Below are 25453 nucleotides of genomic sequence, written 5' to 3' on the forward strand. Positions count from 1 at the left end.
CACTGTCATTCTTCCCTTCCCCTTACTACGGCAGCCTGCTCTTTCTATCTCCCTCTCCAAAGCCCTGCCCTTTCTCTCTTCCTCCCCCTCCCCTCCTCCTTTAGCCAGCACTTCCTCTTCCCTCACAACTCAATATTTTCCCCATACCATGCCAGTATGAACCTTAGACATACACAGGCTCTTGATGTAGAATTGCTGTATTTGGTAAGAAAATGGCTGACAGTGACAGCAAGTAGTTTCTTATCTTCAGAATAACATCTTCAGATGGGTTAGTTTTGTGTATTCCATAACACTTACAGGAATGAACCTCTTTTTAAATCAGGGTACATTACCTGGAGATTATCTCATCTCAACACTTTTCATTGTCTCAAAAGCAGCCTCCTTCAGAAGTTTGTAGTGTGTAACATCAACAAGCAACATATACACTTTGATATGTTGCCTGTTGATGTTACACCTTCCAGATTTTAAACACAATGAAAGGGTTAAAATGAGCATTAGCAGTAGTGCTGTCCGATTCGTGATTCAAATCGATTTGCCAATTTGTTTTAGGCAAATCAATTTGAAAAATTTTGTTTTGGGAAATATTGGACTTTCCCCACCTCCCTCTTGCTGTCACCCAAGCCCGCTGCTGCAGCAAAAGCAGCTAAACTTACCACGGGGCCAGACACTATTGGTGCAGGCTGCTAGCTCTGCCATGCAACAGGAAGTGGTACATCCAAGGAAGCGGGAGAGACAGCCACGCCAATGGAGAGTCTGGCCCCACAGTGAATTTAGCTTCTTTTGCTGCCGCTGTTGCTCATCTAGAGAAGCAACAGCTGCAGCGGCAGGTGTGTAAGGGCAGGAAGGGAGACAGGAAGAGATGTGGAGAGAGAGAGGGGACAGAGGCTGGATGGAAAGGGGGCAGAAAAGGAGGGCAGAGAAAGAGAGAGAGCAGACCATGGCTAGAAGGAAGAGATAGAAGGATGGCAGATGCTGGATGAAAGGAGGGAGAGGAGGGCAGAGGCTGGATGGACGAGGGAAAACAAAGAAGACACATCCTGGATGGAAAGGGGGAGAGAAGGAGGGTAGACGATGGATGGAAGGGGGGAGAGGAGGGCAGAGACTGGATGGAGTGGAGGCAGAGAAGGAGGGCGACGCTGGAGATAAGGGGGAGAGGAGGAGTGCAGATACTGGATGGATGGGGGAGGGTAAGCCAAGAGAAAAGGAAGGGATATGCTGGTCCTGGGGGAGGAAGGACGAGAGGGGAGGGAGAACAGGAGGAAAGGAGGAATAAGAGGAGAAGTTGAACATGAGAAGGGGTTGAGATGTGATGCTGGGAGGGATGCTGCTGGACAGAGCAAGAATAAAGATACAGAGAGGGAGATGCTCAACATGCCAGGAAGGATAGGGGCAGGGACACAGAGAGGAGTTGAATGATAGACATGACAGAGAAGAAATGCCAAATGGACCAGGAGACCCTGGCAAAAGAATTAAGAAAAGACGGAGGAAAGTGGAAACCAGAGACTAGGACTAACATGATTACAAAAATGAAAAGACCAGACAACAAAGGTAGAAAAATTAATTTTATTTTCTATTTATTAAAAGTAGCCTGAATGGAAAAATCGATTCATATGAGTGAATCAAATCGACAACTTTATGCTTAATCGTACAGCACTAATTAACAGTATACCAGTTTACCATGATCACAGGTTAAAAAACACTTCCCTAGAACATCTATATACCTCTTACTGCCATGTTTAGGAGATACTGTGGTTCTCATCAACAAATGTTATGTTTTTCTCTTTAAATCACACAGGAGATTTTTCTATCATGCAGTGCTCTTTATTATCGCTATATCTTAATCACCTATGTATTAACATACCAACATGACATCCATCTCTGTGCTCCAATTCCCACTTCCTGACCTTAAAACCTTCTACTGAAAAAATAAAAGGCACAGAGTTATCAATATCACAGGCATCAGTTGGATATAACAGGCTGGGAAATGCTTTCCTCCAGAATCTGCCTAGAATTTGCACCATCCGTATTGCTATCAATCTTCAGAGCCTCCCCACAACATAATGCAGACACCACCATATCATTTAGTATTGAGACTATCAGGCAATAAAACCTTTTCTCCAATGTGTACAGTGTCTTCTAATCTAAATATTTTTTAATGGTGTATTGCTGATCCTCATCCTCACAGTGAAACGGGTAAAAGTGAATAGATTAGTCATTCTTTCAAAAAGTGCAAAGACCAGGGAACACTTAATAAAATTACATGGAAATACTTTTAAAACAAATACAAGGAAATATTTTTTCACTCAAAGAATAGTTAAGCTCTGGAACAAGTTACTGGACGATGTGGTAACAGCAGTTAGTACTTCTGGGTTTAAAAAAGGTTTGGACAAGTCAAGTCCATAGTCTGTTATTGAGATGGACATGAGGGAAGCCACTGCTTGCCCTGGGATTGATAAAATGGAATGTTGCTACTGATTGGGTTTCTGTCAGGTACTTGTGACCTGGATTGGCCACTGTTGGAATCAGGATACTAGGCTAGATGGACCATTGTTCTGACCCAATTGTTCTTATGTTTTCTACCTTAAAGAGCCATAGAAGTTAATTGGTCTGATATTGTTACAGTTTTTCTCCCTTGGTTCCTCTCTCCTTCAGGTACAATCGTTTGCTGGAAGTAATAGCCCAGACATTGCGGGACCTGCTGAAGGCTATCAAGGGCCTAGTGGTGATGTCTTCTGAGTTGGAACTGATGTCCAACAGCCTGTACAACAATGCAGTTCCAGAGCTATGGAAATCAAAGGTAACCCCTTCCTTTTTACCAGACCTGCTGCTTTTAAATGCATGTTACATGTATATTCTTCTTTAAATCCTGTCCCTTCCGTCCTGTTAGTTGTAGAATTTTTGTGTTAACAGGACAAATAAAATACCCAATATTTCAAATAAAAGAAATAGCATGTCTGTGGTTACATTTAAAAAGTATGCATAAGTTACCTGGATGTTTCATGACATTTGATTTGATGATGTAAGGTTTGTATTTTTATTATTGTTTACTGATTTAGATATTTTAAAACATTTCTGGGACATAATGCACATTATGAGTGGGACCAGTTCAGTTCATATTTCTGTTTGAAGTAAGATCTTGGTAGTTTAGAAACTGTTTATTTTCCAACGTTTGTACATTGGAAGGACACTTTTCCAAATTATTTTACCTGGGGGGGGGGGGGGTAATTGGATAAAATCAAGGATTGAAAATTGCCCTCACCCTCTCTAGGTAAAAATATCTGCTAGGGGGAAGGACCAGGAAAAGACTAAACTGGCAGGCAGGGTGCTCCATAAGTTGTTTATCTTTGAGAATGTGCTTTTAGATCTTCAAGCATAGCCACAGGGATTCAGAATTGCTCCACTGATACCAATGTGTGGCTTTGCTCATTTCATTTGTGTCCCATTAATATTGCTGATGTTATGCTCTGTGGGTGCATGTTTTCACCTAGTGCACAATTAAACTGTGGAATTTGTTGCTGAAAAGCAGTTAGCATAACTGGGTTTAAAAGGATTTTAGACAAATTTCTGGAGGGAAAGTCAATAAACTTTGCCCTTTTCCTGCTCTTGTCCTGTTTCCTTTCTTTTAAGCATGGTAGTTAATCAAACACTTCCAGCTAGCTATGGGCTGGAATGGAAATGTCCTGTGAGGATGAAGCAGTAATGGGTCCAGGGGCTGCTTAAGGTTTTGGTTAAAGTTATCACTGCTTTTTGTTTCCAAAGTAACATATTGTGAATAATCAAGAGGCCCCATTTCTCTTCAGGCATCCCTTAGAAAAGGCAAAGTTCAGCAATCAAAGAAAGATCAGGATCAAGTATTTCACATTCATTGCTAGCTTTTCATCATGAATTGGTTATGAGTGACTATTGGGCATACTGGGTGGGCCATTCATGTCTTTATGTACCGTCATCTACTATGTTACTATTGGGCTCATTTTCAAAAGAGAAAAGTGTCCAAAAAGTGGCATAAGTCTGCATTTGGATGTTTTTCTCACAAAAACGTCCAAATCAACATTTTCAAAACCTATTTTTAGACGTTTTTCTCTGACGTCTGCCAGAAGTGCGTCCAAATCTCAAGGGGGAATGCCAGGGGCGTGTTGAAGGTAGAACTTGGGCGTTCCTAAGACTTAGACATGTTTCAGCCATAATGGAACAAAATAAAAATGGCCAGGACTAAGACGTTTTGAGCTAGACCTGGTTTTATTAAGAATAACCTACTACATATAAATGAGTGCTACTCAAGGATCCTTCTATTGCACATACTATAACTTTAAATCCTATCAGTGAACCATACTGTGTGTTGTATTAGAGGAAAAGCCTCAATAGACTCCTACTTTCCAGCTTCACAGCTCTTAAGCATCATAGGCTAAAAAACCTCCGTTAGTGTCTGTATTTAATCTCTCAAATTCTTAAATTAACAACACTTATCTTTGTGCATATCTTTAAACTGCCATTATCTTTCCACGGCCGTAAGGGCTATGGTAGTGGTGGGGTAGTGGGTTTTGGGGGGGCTGAGCACACAAGGTAAGGGAGCAATGGTGAGATGTGTACCTGGGAGCAGTTTATGACATGCACTGCAGTGCCCCCTAGGGTGCCCTATTGCTGTCCTGGGATGTCAGGGGGACCAGTCAACTAAAAATGCTGGCTCCTCCTACATCCCAATGGCTTGATTTTCTGCGTTTTGCACTCGGACGTTTTTTTTTTTTTTTTTCCAAAATGGACCAAAAAAAAGTCCAAGTCACAAAACGTCCACAGTATTTTCGAAAAAAAAAAAAAAAAAGATAGACCTTTTTCCTTTTTGAAAATGGCCTTTTTCCCTTTTTAGATTTTGGGCGTTTTTTGCAAAACGTCCAAAGTCGGACTTAGACGTCATATCGAAAATGACCCTCCACGTAACGTTGTAAGTCTAAGTGCTTTGAAAATATGCCTCTGTGTTAGCTGTAGTGCAGTGAGCTTAATCATCCGTTTTATTTATATTTATTTGTTCATATTTCTATCCTGTCCTTCTTGAAAGGTCAAAGGCAGGAGGACATCATATCAAACATTAAATTCATTGCAATAAACAACTGCACATTTTTGGCTTTCCCTCAGGCCTACCCTTCTCTGAAGCCATTGGCATCATGGGTGATGGACCTGCTACAAAGGATCGAATTTCTGCAGAAATGGATCATGGAAGGAATCCCACCTGTTTTTTGGATTAGTGGCTTTTTCTTCCCACAGGCTTTTCTGACTGGAACCTTGCAGAATTTTGCCAGGAAATCTGTCACTTCTATTGATATCATTTCATTCAACTTTCAGGTGAGGGGTGTATGTAACCTCTAATCTATCCATTTGCTGTAGAACAAACCAAAAACAAGCCCTATGTTTTACAGGAAATACCATGGTCTTCAACTCCTTTTTAGAAAAAAAAACTTTACAAAGAACCTGTTATTGACAAACAAAAAATGTCTTTATAGGCCAGGGCAAACAAGGCACATGCCTAATGCCAAGTCTGCAGACCTGTCTAGTCTCTCACCTGAAATGGTAAACTTCTGGTGGATGCAGGGTACATGAGGTCAGACTACGATTATCAGATAGCAGTTTTAAGGGAGGTCAGTGGATGGCAGAACCTTTAAACTGGCAAAATAATTGTTAATAATCTACTGAAGGTTTGTATCCCAAGCAGGAGACATTCACAGCTTCCCTTTCCCCCTTCCTATAGGGTAATTTTATAAAAGAGCGCCCCAGGCAGGGAAAGCACATTTGTACACATTTGCCCAGATTCTAATGTGACTTGAGTTCCGCGCGCAACTTAAATAGCTTAACAAGCCAATCAGTGCCGATAAATTGAACTTATCAAGCAATTATTGACACAAATTGCCATTAATTAGAATTTATGCGCACAAATGTCTAAGCATATTCTATAAAGTGATGCATGTAAATTCTAAGACAAGGATCTGAAAAGGGAAGCATGGGCATGGCAGATCATGGACATTCCTAGAATTTATGTGCCCTGTTATAGAATATGCCTGTTCCGCATGTAATTTAGGCATTTACACTAGATTTTCATTGGTGTAAATATAGTCGCAGAAAACGGGTGTTGGGTACATTCTATAAATCATGCCTAGATTTAGGCATATTCTATAAACCGTGCCTAGTTTAGAGAATATGCCTAGATGTATTTTTTTTCAGTGCTGATTTTTTAATTTTATTTATTTATTTATTTGTTACATTTGTATCCCACATTTTCCCACCTATTTGTAGGCTCAATGTGGCTTACATAGTACCGGAGAGGGCGTTTGCAGACTCCGGTGTGAACAAATACAAAGTGATGTTGTGGTAAAATAAAGTTCATGTGGCACAGCCACATTAGGGCATTGTATAACGGAAGAGTTGTGGTATGTTCATTACATAATTTAGTTTTGTTGTGTTGCAGTTATCAGGCATTTATGCTGGATCGGCCGGGTATGCCTTTTTAAACAGGTTAGTTTTTAGTGTTTTCTGGAAGTTTAGGTGATCGTACATAGTTTTCAAGACTTTTGGTAATGCGTTCCACAGTTGTGTGCTTATGTAGGAAAAACTGGATGTGTAGGTTGATTTGTATTTGAGTCCTTTGTAGCTTGGGTTGTGTAGATTTAGGTACGCTCTTGTTGATTCGGATGTGTTTCTAGTTGGTAGGTCGATCAAGTCTGTCATGTATCCCGGGGCTTCACCGTAGATAATTTTGTGAACCAGAGTGCAGATTTTGAAAGCAATGCATTCTTTGATTGGGAGCCAGTGTAGTTTTTCGCGGAGGGGTTTTGTGCTTTCAAATCGCATTTTTCCGAAGATAAGCCTAGCTGCTGTGTTTTGAGTGGTCTGAAGTTACCTTAAGGTGTGTTCTTTACATCCCGCATAGATCCCATTGCAGTAGTCTACATGGTTTAGTACCATTGATTGTACCAGGTTGCGAAATGTTTCCCTTGGGAAGAATTGCTTCACTCGTTTGAGCTTCCACATTGAGTGGAACATTTTCTTTGTCGTGGATGTCACTTGGCTCTCTAGTGTTAAGTAGCAGTCCATAGTAACGCCGAGGATTTTCAGGCTGTCTGAGATGGGGAGGGTGTAATCTGGGGTGTTGATGATTGTGGGGTTGTCCGCGCTGTGTTGGGATGAGAGGATGAGACAGTGTGTTTTTTCTTTGTTGAGTTTTAGTTAAAATGCATTAGCCCAAGAGTCCATAATGTACAAGCTGTTCTTGATTTCATTGGTGATTTCTGTCAGGTTAGATTTGTAAGGTATGTATATTGTGACATCGTCTGCATAGATGAAAGGGTTAAAGCCTTGGTTGGATAAGGACTTGGCTAGTGGGGTCATCATTAGGTTGAAGAGGTTTGGTGATAGTGGTGATCCTTGTGGTACTCCACAGTCTGCTTTCCATGGTGTTGATATGTTTGAGTTTGATTTTACTTGATATGTTCTTGTGGTTAGGAAACCCTTGATCAGCTAAGTATGTTTCCACCGATCCCGAACTTATCTAGTAATCTTATTAATTTTAGGCATGATATGTAGAATCTAGCCCATTATGTCTGCTTTACAAAGGCATGATAGGCACACATGTTAAACGTGCTTTATACAGGCAACATGTGTGCCTGTATAGCTTTATAAACTAGCCCTACTCAAAAAGCCCCATACCTGCTCCGTGCTGGTACGAGCTGGTGCATGTGCCAAAAGTCTGCTTAAGTGTATTCTGTAAGTATGCACATATATTACATAGTGTGTTTTTAACAGGTGGGTGTACACATGGGCAGAACTCATACTTGCACACATAACCTATAGAATGATGTGAGTTAACCACATATTGCTGGCATTTAGGTGCATTTACACCACTCTATAGGTGGCCTAACTGCATATGTGCATATATACCTGCTGTTGTATAAAGCTTTGTAGAATATTGTTCAGTCGGGAGCCCTCTAGGTGGCTGTACTTGGGCACCCTGTTACAGAATTGCTCTCTAAAAGGGCTTTTCTGTAAACTGGACATTCTGCATATACGCCAGCATGCCACCTAAGCAATATTCTGTTAATCCATGCCTATCTTGCATACTTAAAGAGGAACATACACATAGGCAGAGCATGGGGCAGGATATAGGAGGGGTCTTCACTTATGAAAATATCTTTCAGAATACTGTAAGCTGCACACATCCCTGGTGCATTTAATGGATGCCCGAACTTACGCGAGCTCTGTGGCTAATGTAAGTTCTGGCACCTTAATGATACCGTGTTAAAATAGTATTCAATAACAGAACCTAGGTAACTAGGCTCCTAATGGTGCCCAGTTAGATAATTACCTCCTAAAAGGCTCCGGTCGTTCCCTGTATCCACATCTGACCCTAACATCATGCTCACCTGTCTCTACTCCTTCTCCCTCCTCTATTTCATAGATCTGTACTGTAGACTCAGTTCCTCCCCTTCCCTCCAGAGTATCCAGATAACCTTCAGGGTATGGGCTTGAGTATGTCAGCATGTTATGAGTGAGTTACTACTACTACTACTATTTAGCATTTCTATAGCACTACAAGGCGTGCGCAGCGCTGCACAAACATAGAAAAAGACAGTCCCTGCTCAAAGAGCTTACAATCTAATAGACAAAAAATAATAAAGTAAGCAAATCAAATCAATTAATGTGAACGAGAAGGAAGAGAGGAGGGTAGGTGGAGGCGAGTGGTTACAAGTGGTTACGAGTCAAAAGCAATGTTAAAGAGGTGGGCATCCAGTCTAGATTTAAAGGTGGCCAAGGATGGGGCAAGACGTAGGGGCTCAGGAAGTTTATTCCAGGCGTAGGGTGCAGCGAGACAGAAGGCGCGAAGTCTGGAGTTGGCAGTAGTGGAGAAGGGAACAGATAAGAAGGATTTATCCATGGAGCGGAGTGCACGGGAAGGGGTGTAGGGAAGGACGAGTGTGGAGAGATACTGGGGAGCAGCAGAGTGAATACATTTATAGGTTAGTAGAAGAAGTTTGAACAGGATGCGAAAACAGATAGGGAGCCAGTGAAGGGTCTTGAGGAGAGGGGTAGTATGAGTAAAGCAACCCTGGCGGAAGATGAGACGGGCAGCAGAGTTTTGAACCGACTGGAGAGGGGAGAGGTGAGCCAGTGAAGGGTCTTGAGGAGAGGGGTAGTATGAGTAAAGCGACCCTGGCGGAAGATGAGACGGGCAGCAGAGTTTTGAACCGACTGGAGAGGGGAGAGGTGACTAAGTGGGAGGCCAGCAAGAAGCAGATTGCAGTAGTCTAAACGAGAGGTGACAAGGGTGTGGATGAGGGTTTTGGTAGAGTGCTCGGAAAGAAAGGGGCGGATTTTACGGATGTTGTAAAGAAAGAAACGACAGGTCTTGGCGGTCTGCTGGATATGAGCAGAGAAGGAGAGAGAAGAGTCAAAGATGACCCCAAGGTTTCGAGCTGAGGAGACAGGGAGAATGAGAGAGCCATCAACAGAAATAGGAAACAGGGGGAGCGGGGAGGTGGGTTTGGGGGGGAAAATGAGAAGCTCGGTTTTGGTCATATTTAATTTCAGGTGGCGTTGAGACATCCAGGCAGCAATGTCAGACAAGCACGCTGAAACTTTGGTTTGGATGCAAGGTGAGATATCAGGGGTAGAAAGGTAGATTTGGGAGTCATCAGCATAGAGATGGTAGGAAAAGCCATGGGATGAGATTAATGAACCAAGGGAAGAAGTGTAGATAGAAAAGAGGAGGGGACCAAGAACAGAACCCTGAGGTACGCCGACAGGCAGAGGGATAGAAGTAGAAGAGGATCCACCAGAGTAAACACTAAAGGTGCGGAGGGAGAGGTAGGAAGAGAACCAGGAAAGGACAGAGCCCTGGAATCCAAGTGAGGACAGGGTATTGAGAAGTATGCTGTGATCGACAGTGTCAAAAGCAGTGGAAAGATCAAGAAGAATGAGGATGGAATATTGACCTCTGGATTTAGCCAGTAATAGGTCATTGGAGACTTTAGTAAGCGCAGTTTCGGTTGAGTGGAGAGGGCGAAAACCAGATTGTAGTGGGTCAAGAATAGCATGTGAGGAGAGAAAATCAAGGCAGCGGCGGTGAACAGCACGCTCAAGTAATTTGGAGAGAAAAGGAAGGAGGGAGATGGGTCGGTAATTAGAGGGACAAGTAGGGTCAAGTGAAGGCTTCTTAAGGAGAGGTGTGACCACATCATGTTTAAAGGCAGCAGGGACAGTCGCAGTGGAAAGTGAGAGGTTGAGAATGTGACAGATAAAAGGAATAAGAGCAGGAGAGATGGCATTAAGAAGGTGGGTGGGAATGGGATCAGAGGAACAGGTGGTACATTTTGAGGAAGAAAGAAGAAGTGTAGTTTCCTCAATAGTAACTTCAGGAAAGGAGGAAAGGGAATGAGGGGAAGGAGAGAGAGGGGAACGGACTAGAGGAGGGAGAGCTGGTGAGGTAGAGAAAGCAAGGTTTATCTTTTGAACCTTGTTGTGAAAGAATTCAGCAAGGGTCTGAGGAGATAATGAAGGGGGAGTTGGGGGAGGGGGCACCTTGAGGAGAGAGTTCAATGTGGTGAAGAGAAGTCGAGGATTAGAGCCAAGAGAGTTGGTCAGTTGGATATAATAATCCTGTTTGGCACGTAAAAGAGCAGATTGGAAGGAGGTCAGCATGAACTTAGTGTAAGAAATCAGCAAGGGCCCGAGATTTCTGCCAGAGGCGTTCGGCGGAGCGGGTACAGGAACGTAGGTAGCGGATATTAGAAGTCAGCCAAGGTTGGGGTTTTGTACGCCTTACAAGAACAAGAACTAAAGCACCGTACATTCATAGGATGCATCATGGCCCTCTTGTGTGTGAGGCAGGGCGGTGAGTATATGATTAAGTTCACATGCTCATTTGCAACCTGCAACTGCCACTACATCTAGAGCCCATCCCTGCAGTTTCCCAAGTCACTTCAGGAGCAGTAGTCTAAGGGAAGGACAGCCTAGGGATGGCAGGGGAAAGACATAAATGAAGATCCCTGGAGGGGGTGTGCGGTGACAGAGAATCAGGTCCCACAAATGGATCTGAATATTCTAATGTTATGACTTTATTTTTAATTGCACTTCTTAAAAATAGGTTTTGTTAATTACTTTGTAGCCTTTGAGGAGAGCTTGCTATACATTAGATGAATAAATGTTTGCCTAAGACCAAATAGTGTCAATTCAGTCCTGCTTCTCATATGAGATTCCTCTACCATGCAACTTTTTGGAGGGAAGACATTCTATAGTGTGACTTCCTGAGTTGAAAACTGAGCTTGATGTATATGAAGCTCCTATTCTGGGCGCTCTATCAATACTCAGTGGTCTCACTAGTCCGGGTTCCACTTATGGGGAAAAAAACTGGAGTGGATTCTCTGAATGGGGGAATAGATCCACCTTTGCAAGGCCCTGGGCTTAGGCACACTTCCAAAAACTGTCACAAACCCACAGATGGTATTCCAAACAGCAAACTATATTCATTGTTCAAACAGATGCAATCACATGATATATCTTCATTCCATTTCTTCTGTAGCACAGTTCATAAGACATTCTGTAAACTTCAACACTGTTAACCACACTCCTGATAGCTTCTTCTTTGTGCCTCGGGATCTTCACACACCTTCAGACCTGTTCTTCAAATGAATGTATTTCTCTTGTTGTTCTAAGGGCAAAGGTACCAAGGGTATCTGGAGTTATACTTCTGTTTCTACTCTCTTCTCTCCTGTATTATCCTCCTTATCTCTTTCTGTTCCCACATTGATGTCATCTCTGTGTGGGGTTTCTACGGTAAAATCCCAAGCTCATCCTCGGCTGCTCTGGTGCTCCAAGCTTTTATTTCTTGGACTCTCCACCATTCTGACAGTCAGACTCCCCTTTTGATTCCAAACGCCTGCCAAGGAACCCTGAACAGGATGTTCAGCTTCTTCTTTCATTACTCACCCACTTCTTTCTGAAGATAGCTACGTGTCCCTTTTTTCCACACACTCCAAATTGGTAATTACTAGTGCCGTCAAATGTGAGAGTTACATTACTAGTACATTACTTCTGCAAATAGTGACATCTCTCCTCCATTTTTCTTTCTGCATCAGGTCCTGAGCGAGTCAGTAGCAGAGTTAACGGAGCGACCCTCTGAAGGTTGCTATATTCATGGCCTGTACGTCGAGGGAGCACGCTGGGATCCTACCACTTCTCAGTTATCTGAGTCACGACCCAAAGAGCTTTATACAGAGATGGCTGTCATCTGGTTAATTCCTGTTCCAAACCGCAAAACGCCAGCGACAGGATTCTATCTGTGCCCCATCTACAAGACCCTAACCCGTGCAGGTAAGAGTCCACTGAAGTGAAGGAATAGCTTAATGGTTTAGAGCAGTGGCCTGATACTCTACGAATCCAGAGTTCAAATCCAACTGCTGCTCTTTGTGATCTTGGGCAAGTCACTTAACCCTTTGTCTTGCGTACAAATTGAGATTGTGAGCCCTCCAGGAACAGAAAAATATTTACTGTACATTGAGCTACTACAAAAAACTAATGCCAAAAGATCTACTGTATTCATTGACAGGAAGTAAAGTTTTGTCTCTTTTGATATAGAGGATTTCATTCTCCAGTCATTCAAATCCCAAGCTTCCTACCTCCCTACCTGCCAGAAGGCTTTCTTTCAAATTAAGTTGCCTTAGAGAGAGGCTGAGCAGCTCAGGATTGTAAAGCAATTTGACTTTGAACTTTCTTACACACGGACTGTCAAAAGAGGGCAGTCTCAAAAGCCATTTGTGCACATAAAGCATGGAAATAGATTCATATACAATAGTAATCCAATATGTACACAACATTACACACATACAACCTATGCAAATATAACTTCACCTGAACTAAGTTAGGAAAGAGTTTTCATGTATGCACATACTTTTGAAAATACACATTATCCCCTTCATTCTATGTAATGCACCAAAACTTAGGTGCCAGTTCAGTATGTATGGCATGGAAATACTTTTAAAACAAATAGGAAGGAATATTTTTTCACTCAACGAATAGTTAAGCTCTGGAACTCTTTGCTGGAGGATGTGGTAACAGCGGTTAGTGTATCTGAGTTTAAAAAAGGTTTGGACAAATTCCTGGAGGAAAAGTCCATAGTCTGCTGTTGAGACAGACATGGGAAGCAACACCTGGGATTTGTAGTATGGAACATTGCTACTATCTGAGATTCTGAATGGAATCGTCACTCTTTAGGATTCCAGAATCTTGCTATTCTTTGGGGTTCTACATGGAATGTTGCCATGATTTGGGTTTCTGCCGGGTACTTGTGACCTGGCTTGGCCACTGTTTGGAAAACAGGATACTGGGCTAGATGGACCATTGGTCTGACCCAGTATAGCTATTCATATATTCTTATGTAACACATAAGACCAAAAGTGTTGCCATACTGTGACAGACCAAATGTCGATCAAGCCCAGTATCCTGTTTCCAACAATGGCCAATCCAGGTCACAAGTACCTAGCAAGATCCCAGTATGGCTACTCTTATGTTCTTATGTCTGCACTACAGTGGAAGTTACATGCCAAAACGAGGGTGAAATAGCAGGAACTTGGCATCTAAATCTTCTAACATGTAACTGCAAGAGGGCATTCACATGGGAGGGGTCAAGGGCAGGGCATGAGCATGTCAATAAACTACACCTGCAACTTATAGAGTGCTGTCAGCTGTGCACTCAGGATGCCACATTTAGGCACGCACATTTATGCTTGCTGTTGACATGGCATAAGTGGGTGCGCCCAAATGTTGTCACGTGACTGCCATCTCGCACTAATATTCTGTATCGTTTATCGTTTATTCATTTACTATACCGTTTCAAATTGTATTCACAAAACAGAACGGTTTACATATTGATATAAAAATCATTAATGAAAACAAACATAAAAGAACTCCATCGATTTGAAAGGAAAGCAAGCTAAAACAACCATTCAAAAAAATAAGAAACACCAATGCTTACTGAATAGCCATTCATAACAAATACATGAACTAAACATATAATTGTGCTGTATATTCATTCTACCTAATACTGCCTTTCATCACAGATTATTTTCAAACGTATTCTGAAACAAATATGTTTTCAAAAATTTTCGAAATTGAATGTAATGGATTTGGTGTGCCAAACTTGCCATTACACCTAAATTTATAGAATTACCCTCTATCTAGTGGATTCTATGTAGGTCGCGCAAAGTTGGACACGGAAATGTGGGCACTGATGACAGATCTGCGTGCAAACTAATTAGGCGTTAACAATCAATAAGTGTTAAGTACTAAATTGCCAATAATTAGGAATTACACGTGGATCTGCTCCAAGCCCCATTCTATCACATCGTGCCTAAATTTCATAGTGTGCAACTCAAAAGGAGGCGTGGCCATGGGAGGGGCATGGGCGGGTCAGGGACATTCCCAGGATTTAAGCACAGTGCTATAGAATAATGTCATTTCTATGCCTAACTGCCATTAGTTGGGCGCCAGTATTTACACCAAGTTTTGGCAGGCATAAGTGTCGTGCCCAAAATTAGGTGCAAGATCTGTGCTAAACTAGTATTTGTAAAGTGTGCTCTGCGCAGATTGTCATTTGCGGAATTCTACTTTAGCATGGATCTTATCGGTGTGTAACTTTGGGCACCATTTACTGAATTCTTGCCTAGGGGCTAGATTCAGTAAATGGCATGCAAAATTCAGCACCGAAAGATATCAGTGCTGATTGGTATTCTATAAAGTGCACTCTGGGATGGGTGTCCTTTATAGAATAGCGTGTAGCGCCAGGATCCGTGCTGAACTTTAGGCACGAGGATTTATACCAACTGAAACCTGGTGTAAATCCCAGGGCATAAATTAGGTGTGGAGCCCCCAAATTCTATAATACTGAATGCCCCTGACCTGCCCATGCCACTCCCATGGTCACAACACCTTTTCAATTATGCGCTAAAAACTTTGCACACACATCTCTGTAGAATAGTTCTTAGCAAGATGTGTGTGCAAATCCAAATTGTTGCAAATTCATTGCCAATAATTCTATTCTATTCTATTTGGGGATTTATAATCCACCTTTAAACAAAATGGTGCAAAGCGGAGTACGGAATGAAGAAGCTTCCCAAGTGGAAGGAGATTTCTTTTTTTTATTATTAATTTACAATATTTATAATCAAGTACAGCCTCTTGAAAAGAAAGTGATAAAATTAAGTTAAATCTTTAGATTTTTCTTAAGGTATAGCTAACATTGCCAATTTTATCACTCAAGTCCACAAATGGGATTCCAAGATCAAGAAAAAAGAGGAGATTAATCAAAAGACAAATTTAAATAAAAGAAAATAGCTTTCACGAAGGGATTGGTGATTCAATATTTATGATACTCCGGTTGTCGTCTTGGAAGCGATAAGTTTTGAAAGCTGAGGCGGATCTGTAAACACATATTTGACATTATCAAACCTAATTATACACTTGCAGGGGTATCTAAAAAAAAAAAGTACCTCCTGCTTGAATTACTGCCGTTTTCATTGTGAGAAATTGTTTCCTTTTCTTTTGAGTCTCTCTTGAGAAATCCGGGAATAAGGAAATTCAAAGACCAAGAAATGGTTTCTCCCTATGCTTAAAAAACATCTGGAACAACCATACTTTGTCAGGAACTAAGGCCACGGTTGCAACAAGAGTTGCCGCCGTGGCCTGTTGGGTATCCGATGTCTCAAGAAGAGCTGTTACATTCAAACTCTGTTGTAAAGGCATTTTTTGAGGAAGATAGAAAACCTTTGAAAACGGTGGTAAATTAATTTCTGGTATACAAAGATTTTCAAGCAAATATCTTCTTAACATGTCCCCAGGTTTTATCATAGGAACATAGGGGAAGTTTACAAAGTGCAATTTTTGATTCCTGGTGTAATTCTCAAAGTTCTCAGTCTTAATTCTTAGGCTAGATATGTCTTTAACAATAGTCAGTTGTATATTCTCTAGCTTTTGTATTTTTTGTTCCATTGTATCTAGTCTAGAAGAAATTGTTTCTACCTCAGTTCCTTGTTTTTCAGTTTTCTGTTCCATATCGTTTATTTGCTGAGTTTGTGTAGTTGCAGAGGCAAGAAACATTTGTCCCAGCTGGAACATAAGATCCCACAGTGAATCTAATGTTACCTCTTTCGGTTTGGTAGTCAAACCTACAGGAAAAATAAATCCTTGTCCAGCTTTCTTCTCCCCCATCGCTTCCATTCCTCGCAAAGTCTCTCCAGGCAAACGAGTTTCTTCGAGAGGCTTTAGCCTCGTCTCCCACTGCTACAAGCTGTTCTTGGGTCCCCAGCGATTCTGACATCAAAGAACCCCTTCGGGAAGACGCCGTTGCCCCCAGGAGCGGGGAACTCGTTGCTACTGGTTGCGGGGGCGAAGTTCTCTCCACGGGGCTGAATGCTGTTTCAGGCACGAAAGACGCCGAAGGCTCCTCACCGTCGCCAGCGTCCAAATTCGGGCGAGTCCCGGGATCACTTCCACTAACCCTCTGCGGCAAAAGGAACCGATCAATCGGTCCAGGTATCTGGGAAGGGGTCTGGGGGGCACGGGCAGCTGCCCTTCCTCTTCTTTTAGGCATGAGCTAGGAATAATGCTGCAGCTAGTCGTGAAAGCCAGCTGTCATCTTGGAATCTCCCGTGGAAGGAGATTTCATATCATTTTATAATCAAAACAATAACATTGAAAGTAGTGAAAGATTACATTATTATTAATCAGGATACCTGTACAGTAAAGAAATATGTCTTAAGCGCTTTGCAAAATAGGGTAGAAGAAGTCAAAGTACATACAGTGGTGGAAATAAGTATTTGATCCCTTGCTGATTTTGTAAGTTTGCCCACTGACAAAGACATGAGCAGCCCATAATTGAAGGGTAGGTTATTGGTAACAGTGAGAGATAGCACATCACAAATTAAATCCGGAAAATCACATTGTGGAAAGTATATGAATTTATTTGCATTCTGCAGAGGGAAATAAGTATTTAATCCCTCTGGCAAACAAGACCTAATACTTGGTGGCAAAACCCTTGTTGGCAAGCACAGCGGTCAGACGTCTTCTGTAGTTGATGATGAGGTTTGCACACATGTCAGGAGGAATTTTGGTCCACTCCTCTTTGCAGATCATCTCTAAATCATTAAGAGTTCTGGGCTGTCGCTTGGCAACTCGCAGCTTCAGCTCCCTCCATAAGTTTTCAATGGGATTAAGGTCTGGTGACTGGCTAGGCCACTCCATGACCCTAATGTGCTTCTTCCTGAGCCACTCCTTTGTTGCCTTGGCTGTATGTTTTGGGTCATTGTCGTGCTGGAAGACCCAGCCACGACCCATTTTTAAGGCCCTGGCGGAGGGAAGGAGGTTGTCACTCAGAATTGTACGGTACATGGCCCCATCCATTCTCCCATTGATGCGGTGAAGTAGTCCTGTGCCCTTAGCAGAGAAACACCCCCAAAACATAACATTTCCACCTCCATGCTTGACAGTGGGAACGGTGTTCTTTGGGTCATAGGCAGCATTTCTCTTCCTCCAAACACGGCGAGTTGAGTTCATGCCAAAGAGCTCAATTTTTGTCTCATCTGACCACAGCACCTTCTCCCAATCACTCTCGGCATCATCCAGGTGTTCACTGGCAAACTTCAGACGGGCCGTCACATGTGCCTTCCGGAGCAGGGGGACCTTGCGGGCACTGCAGGATTGCAATCCGTTATGTCGTAATGTGTTACCAATGGTTTTCGTGGTGACAGTGGTCCCAGCTGCCTTGAGATCATTGACAAGTTCCCCCCTTGTAGTTGTAGGCTGATTTCTAACCTTCCTCATGATCAAGGATACCCCACGAGGTGAGATTTTGCGTGGAGCCCCAGATCTTTGTCGATTGACAGTCATTTTGTACTTCTTCCATTTTCTTACTATGGCACCAACAGTTGTCTCCTTCTCGCCCAGCGTCTTACTGATGGTTTTGTAGCCCATTCCAGCCTTGTGCAGGTGTATGATCTTGTCCCTGACATCCTTAGACAGCTCCTTGCTCTTGGCCATTTTGTAGAGGTTAGAGTCTGACTGATTCACTGAGTCTGTGGACAGGTGTCTTTCATACAGGTGACCATTGCCGACAGCTGTCTGTCATGCAGGTAACGAGTTGATTTGGAGCATCTACCTGGTCTGTAGGGGCCAGATCTCTTACTGGTTGGTGGGGGATCAAATACTTATTTCCCTCTGCAGAATGCAAATAAATTCATATACTTTCCACAATGTGATTTTCCGGATTTAATTTGTGATGTGCTATCTCTCACTGTTACCAAAAACCTACCCTTCAATTATGGGCTGCTCATGTCTTTGTCAGTGGGCAAACTTACAAAATCAGCAAGGGATCAAATACTTATTTCCACCACTGTATTTCAGTTGGAAAGAGTGCACATTTCAACATGTTATAAATGCTAATGTAAAGAAACCTAAATTCAAGTCCTCTTTTCCCTCAGTGACTGGAAATAGTGTTGTGGATAATTCAGCAAGAAGGGAAAAAATGTGCCTACTAAATCATTCATCCCATACTTTGTAGGAAATGAAGAGCATAACAAAAGTTTTACAACTCATCAATTGTCTTATTGGCAAAGTTAGGGATGATGGCCCAATGCTGAGATTTAAAAAAATGAAAAATAATATGTTTTGTTTTTACATTTTTATGTTTATTTTAGGTACCCTGTCAACCACTGGTCATTCTACCAACTACGTAATCGCAGTCGAAATTCCCAGCACAAAAGCACAGAAACACTGGATCAAACGCGGTGTGGCACTGATCTGTGCCTTGGATTATTAATGTCTGCAAGTTCATTGTGTGATCATAGTCTCTCAAACCTCAATAGAAAGCATCTTCCTGTTCTACGACTGTACCAAATACTAATTATTTTGCACCTCTTGCCCTCAGCCTCTCCAGTGTCCTTTGTGGAGTTCTGTGATATGTCTAAGAGAAGTGATTCTCAACTCTGGTCATTTAGGAGGTAATTCTATAATCTAGGTGCTAACATTTATACATGCGTTAGAATGCTAGCATACCAATATTCTGCCTATGTACTCTTCTGTAAATACACACCTATCTTGCATATCAAATATTTGCAAGGGGGCATACACATGGTTGGAACAAGGGCAGGACATAGGTGGGGTTTCAACTTATGTAATTTACAGAATACTGTACGTTACATGCACTTACACCAACTCTATTGCTGGCATAAATTTTAGGCATGTTGATACAGAGTTACACTAGTATCTGTTACAATGGAACTTAGGCATTTTAGGTTCCATTATAGAATAGGCTTCTACCCTGTGCCCTCAGGGCACCTAAATGAAAGCACTTAGTTACGGAACTGCCCCCATAAGAGCTGAGACTTAAAGTACCACATTCTCCTCTTCCCTTTATTTGAATGTTATTGAATAAGTATTATTTCACACCAGGCTTTTTTAAGCCTCACATTAAGCATTACTGCTTTAAAGTTACAGATGTAGGATCTATCATGCTGATGCACCATGCCTCATGTTAACTGTATAAGGTTTACACATACTGTGGAAGTTGTCTCGTCTAATTTTTTCTGTGTTAAGCATGATTGCTAACCCCAGCAATGTCTAATAGCTCCCTAATAAGATACTTAGTGCCATCTCATCAAGATTAACTACACAAAGTACATCAGCTCTATTAATCTACAGATAAACAACTTTATGCCAACTGTACCTGTGTTAATTATTATATATAAGGTCCCTGCGTGCCACCACATGAGGGTTAAACAAATAGCTGTAATAGTGCCAAATATTTGCCATCTCCAAGAGTGAATACTGCAGACCTGAGTGAGCAGTGCTGTTATAAATTTCACAAACATCAAAGCTTTTACAAATGACTAAGCCACTAATATTGAAAAGATTGAAGTACTGTATCTACCCAACATAAGAAATTAGGTTCTAGGCCTTCCTAAATTACTCTCCCCCTGCTGTGTATCTAAATTTAGGTTCCCAAAGAGAGCAGAGTCAGGTCAGGAGATATGTCTCACTTAGGTATCTAAATGTAGGTAAATAGGTCTAAATTTAGGAAACTTTTCAGTCCAAAATCTAAGTGCCTACCTCAGGCATTTAGCATCTTTTCAATTTCAGACCAGATATGTTTTTAAATTAGGACCGCTGGCTGTTAATTCTATCTTTGGTAACACATCTGAGAGCCAATAATTTGGAAAAAAAGAGGGAAGTGTAAAGACAGCTGATGTAAATGTTTATTGGAAAATCCTGTACTTATTCTCTATTGTATTTGGTTTTGTTCAAATCAGTGATTGTCGCTGATTCCTGCTGTACTCCAGCATTCATTGTTGTTAAAGAAGGAACACCACACATTGTATTCAAGTAATAATAAAATATATTTACTATGCATTCTAGTCTTATTTCAAACAGAGGTAGCAGAGCAGAAGCTTCCATGTAATTAGCTTAATGAGAGCACTACCAACAGGAATGATCTAATGATAATAATTCAGAATGTACTGACTGTGATGGACATTTGATGAAGCTGGCTTACTTATCTATAAGGAAAATGTTTTAGAAAATCATCATATCTGTCTTCAAAATAATTTGAAGTAGTTGGGAATTACCAATTAAACAAAAAATAAACCCACTGTAAACAAAAAATTACAAAACAAATCACAGAATCAATAGCACCGTGTATCTTATATTCAACTCTTCATCTCAATAAACAATAACTCTATGGGTTGGCCACTGATATTCAGTGGCACTTAACTAGACAATGCTGCTGAATACTCGCTCTCATTGGCCATTTTTGAAATGGACCAGAGAAGGGTTGTTCTGAGGGCGGAGCTGGGGAGGAACCAACAGTATTCAGTGTCCGTGTCTGCGTAACTAAGTGACCAAATAGGACAGCATAAATAGTAGTCCTAACTTTGGTCATTTAGCCATACAGGTGATAACACTGAATATTGAAGGTGGAGATGAAAATGCCACCTGACTTAAAGAAAGCATGGGAAAATTACAGAGGCTTTTTGACAGAGCTTGTGGATGGGTAGACTGGATAGGTTGTATGGTCTTTATCTGCTATCATTATCTCTGTTTCTATGTTCCTGTCACAGTGCTCTCTAGTATTATAAGGATATAAGAATAGCCATACTAGCTCAGACCGATGGTCCATCTAGCCCAGTAGCCTGCTTCCAACAGTGACCAATCCAAGTCACGAGTACCTGACAAAATCCCAAATAGTAGCAAGAGCAAGATTCCATGCTACCTACCCGTTCTACACCACTCAGGATTTTGTAGACCTGTATCATATCTCCTCCCCCCATCCAACCATATCTTTTCCAAGCTGAAGAGTCTTAAGCTCTTTAGCCTTTCTTCACATGAGAGGAGTTCATATCTTTTATCATTTCGGTTGCTCTTCTTTGAATCTTTTCTAATACCACTATATCTTTTTTGAGATATGGCAACCAGAATTGCAAGCAGTACTCAAGGTGAGGTCACAACATGGAGTGATACAGAAACATTATAGTATTCTTTGTCTTGTTTTCCATCCCTTTCCTAATAATTCCTAACATCCTGTTTGCTTTTTTGGAAGAATAGGGCAGTGCCCGAGGGCCCACACCAGTAGGTTCCACTCTCCCCTAACTTCCATCTAATTTAATCACTTTTGAAAGGTAGTTAAGGTCCCATGGGATCTTGCCATGTACTTGTGACCTGGATCTGCTATTGTTGGATACAGGATACCGGGCTTTTGATGGACTTCGGTCAATTCCCGGATGGCAATGCTTATATTCTTATTGCCCGAGGACCCAGAACACTCCCTTGGTTTGGAGCTATTTTAAAAAGCGTGTAATATTCACATTCATAGGCCATAGCACAGGAACGTCTGCACCTACCCAGGGGGAGAATTCTGGCAAGGATTGCTCTTCAGTTTAATAGTGGCTGTTATCTACAGTACTCCATAGTGAAAACTACTATTAAAACGAAGAGCATACATTTAACAAGTCTTTTGAATAGGTCATGTTGTTGTCCCTGATACACCATAGGTGAAATATTGCCTACGTTGAATGGATATTTGGTTTGGAAGGACATGTGAGGTTTTTCACATAAACAACAACAACAACAAACAAAACAGCGAAGAGGACCAATAAAAGAAATAATAAAAGGAATAATTTATGTGTGTCTTTGTAATCAGGCCCTAATTTGGATTTGTAATATGACCTTTTGGTTTGTCTAATTGTATATTTATATTTTCTTAAAAAAAAAAAAAAAAAAAGGCACACAACTGCTTACAAAACAGTAGATAAAAAACAACAAAGCAGTGGAATCAAATGCAGTGACGTAGGAGACGGGAGGAGCCTGCGAGCCAGCAGCCAATGCCTCAAGGCTGCCTAGACAGTGCCTGCCGGTGCCGCGCTTTTTTTTTTTTTTTACATTTTTCATCCTTAGCGCCGTTAGCGCTTCTTCTTTTTGTAGCGCCGGCCCTGCTGCTCAACAGGAAAAGCAACAGTGGCCGGCGATGGGTGCTGGGGCTGGGGCTGGCGCTGGGCGGGCCTGGGCTGAAATTGGGTGGGCCTGGGCCCAGCTACGCCCCTGGTCTCTCCTCCTTTAAATGATTGAATTATATGTGTGTTACATAGAGGGGCATAATTGAACTTCGCCGGCGAAATAGACGGCCGGCGATCTATTTTGGCGGCGGCACAACAGCTGGCCGGAATCGTATTATCGAAAAAGATGGCCGGCCATCTTTTTTTTCGATAATACGGTTTAGCCCGGCCAAATGGCAGAGTTCGCCCGGGTTGAGATGGCCAGTTTTGTTTTTCTGCAATAATGGAACAAACTGCCGGCCATCTCAAACCCGGCGACATTCAAGGCATTTGGTCGTGGGAGGAGCCAGCATTTGTAGTGCACTGGTCCCCCTCACATGTCAGGACACCAACTGGGCACCTTAGGGGTCAGTGCGGTGGACTTCAGGAAACACTCCCACATGCATAGCTCCCTTTCTTTGGGTGCTGAGCCCCCCCCCCCCAAAAAAAACCCACTACCCACAAATGTACAACACTACCGTAGCTCTTAGGGGTGAAGGGGGAAACTACATTTGAGTACAGTGGGTTTTGGAGGGCTCCCATTACCAGTACAAGTGTTACAGGTAGGGGGGGGGGTGGGCATGGGTGCGCCTGCCTTAAGTGCACTGCGGTACCCACTAAAAGTGCTCCAGGGACAGGACTTGCTGTTGCTGTATAACCTTGGCACACCAGTTGACACCTGAAGACTAATCTCTTTGAAAAAGTCCTTTATTTGAATAAGCACGTTTACTCACAGTTAACTGCAGATCAGAGGTTGTGCCCCACTGGCAAAGAGTCTCCCTGGGGCTGAGATTAGCAGTAGGTCAGAGCTGGCAGAATGGTGTACAATGCCCTCTTTCAGCAACATTCAAGGTTATCAATAGAAATCAAACAAAATAAAACATGGAAAAGAAAATAAGATGATACCTTTTTTATTGGACATAACTTAATACATTTCTTGATTAGCTTTCAAAGGTTGCCCTTCTTCATCAGATCAGAAATAAGCAAATGTGGTAGCAGATAGTATATATAAGAGAAACATCAAAGCATTACTTTGACAGTCTGACAGAGTGGGAGGGTGGAGGTATGCATGGGGACATCAAAGCATTTCATTGATATTCTAACAGGATGGGTGTTGGTAGATGAGAGGAGGGTAATAAACAGAGAAATACAGCTTTATGGTTTATAATGGGTTAGAAAACCCAGATCCTTATTAAGTCCTGTTTGTTGGGTGTCAAAATATTCAATCATTCTTATTTCAAAGGTCTTACGTTCCTGTATTGTTTTAAAATTACCTTTCAGTATTCTTACTGTGAAATCACTGGTGCAGTGTTCTGGTCTTGTGAAGTGTTGGCCCACAGGGGTGGGGGCTTGACTGGCACCAGCTATTTTCATGTGATGTCTGTGCAGATTGAATCTTGTCTTAAGCATCTGGCCTGTTTCTCCAATATAGCATCCTTCGTTACATTTTTTACACTGAATGATATATACCACATTGGAAGATGAGCATGTAAAATAGTCCTTTATGTTGAATATTTTCCCCTTGTGAACGACTGTGGGGGTCTTGTGAAATGTTTTGGCATAGTTTGCAGCTGGATGTGTTACAGGGAAACGTGCCCTTTTCTTTTTCCGTCTGTGTTGGGAGTTTACTTCTGATCAGTAAACAAAGTTTACTTCTGATCAGTAAACAGTAAAAAAGGTAACATCTTATTTTCTTTTCCATGTTTTATTTTGTTTGATTTCTATTGATAACCTTTAAGAGTGGACTAACACGGCTACCACACCTAGCAACATTCAAGGTAAGAAATAAGTTCTCTAACGTGGGTAACACATGAAAGGGATCTAAAACTGGCTGACAAAAATGGCAACTACCTCATGGACTACTGGAAACAAAACAGGGCACACTCTGACCCAGTTAGCATGGGGGGAAAGCACCATGGGAGTAGAGGCCACTACCCTACACCCACCACAATGCATTGCTGATGTGACTGTGCAGTGCACCTTACAGAAAAGGTGTCACACTCACCCGAGAGCCACATCACAACCAGGGAAAGGCTGTCAGAGGATAGAACACATTCTGCTGTCATGGAGGTGGGTACGGCATTTGAGGCTGGTATACAGGCTGGCAAAAAAAGTTTTTAGTTTTATTGTTTTAGTGTGGGAGGGGGTTGGTGACCACTGGAGGAGTACGGGGAGGTCTTCCCCGCTTCCTTCTGGTGGTCATCTGCTGAGTTGGGGAACTTTTTTGAGGCTTGGTCGTGAAACTAAAAGGACCAAGTAAACCCGGTGAAATACTGCTTAACGCCGCTTTTTTTTTTCCATTATCAGCGAAAGCCGGCCATCTCGGAGCCACGCCTATGCCCGCCCATGTCCTGCCTTCACTAAGCTACCGACATGCCCCCTTGAACTTTCGCCGGCGAAGCAACGGGAAAGCGGCGATGCTGTCAAAAATGCCACTTTAGATTATACCGATTTATGTCGGGAAATGGCCGGCGATCACTTTCGAAAATAAGCTGGATAGTAACATAGTAGATGATGGCAGAGAAAGACCTGTACGGTCCATCCAGTCTGCCCAACAAGATAACTCATACGTGCTACTTTTTGTGTATACCTGACCTTGATTTGTATCTGCTATTTTCAGGGCACAGACCATAGAAGTCTGCCCAGCACTAGCCCCGCTTCCCAACCAGCCCCGCCTCCCACCACCGGCTCTGCCACCCAATCTCAGCTAAGCTTCTGAGGATCCATTCCTTCTGAACAGGATTCCTTTATGTTTATCCCATGTATGTTTGAATTCCATTACCGTTTTCATCGCTACCTCCCGCGGGAGGGCATTCCAAGTATCCACCACTCTCTCCGTGAAA

The 25453-nt window shown here is 42.2% G+C and overlaps 1 protein-coding gene across 1 annotated transcript in view; it reads left to right on the plus strand.

Moving 5' to 3' along the window:
• DNAH1 (dynein axonemal heavy chain 1) overlaps window positions 1-20380 on the plus strand; it is a 799478-nt gene extending 779098 nt beyond the window's left edge. Inside the window, exons 75-78 of the mRNA XM_030205737.1 lie at window positions 2653-2797; window positions 5128-5334; window positions 12114-12348; window positions 18723-20380. Coding sequence (XP_030061597.1) covers window positions 2653-2797; window positions 5128-5334; window positions 12114-12348; window positions 18723-18844 — 709 coding nt within the window. The 3' untranslated portion in view covers window positions 18845-20380. The remainder of the gene's footprint in view (window positions 1-2652; window positions 2798-5127; window positions 5335-12113; window positions 12349-18722) is intronic.
• Window positions 20381-25453: the final 5073 nt, after the last annotated feature.

Source organism: Microcaecilia unicolor, chromosome 6 (assembly GCF_901765095.1).
Source record: "Microcaecilia unicolor chromosome 6, aMicUni1.1, whole genome shotgun sequence".
NCBI classification, from domain to species: Eukaryota; Metazoa; Chordata; class Amphibia; order Gymnophiona; family Siphonopidae; genus Microcaecilia; species Microcaecilia unicolor.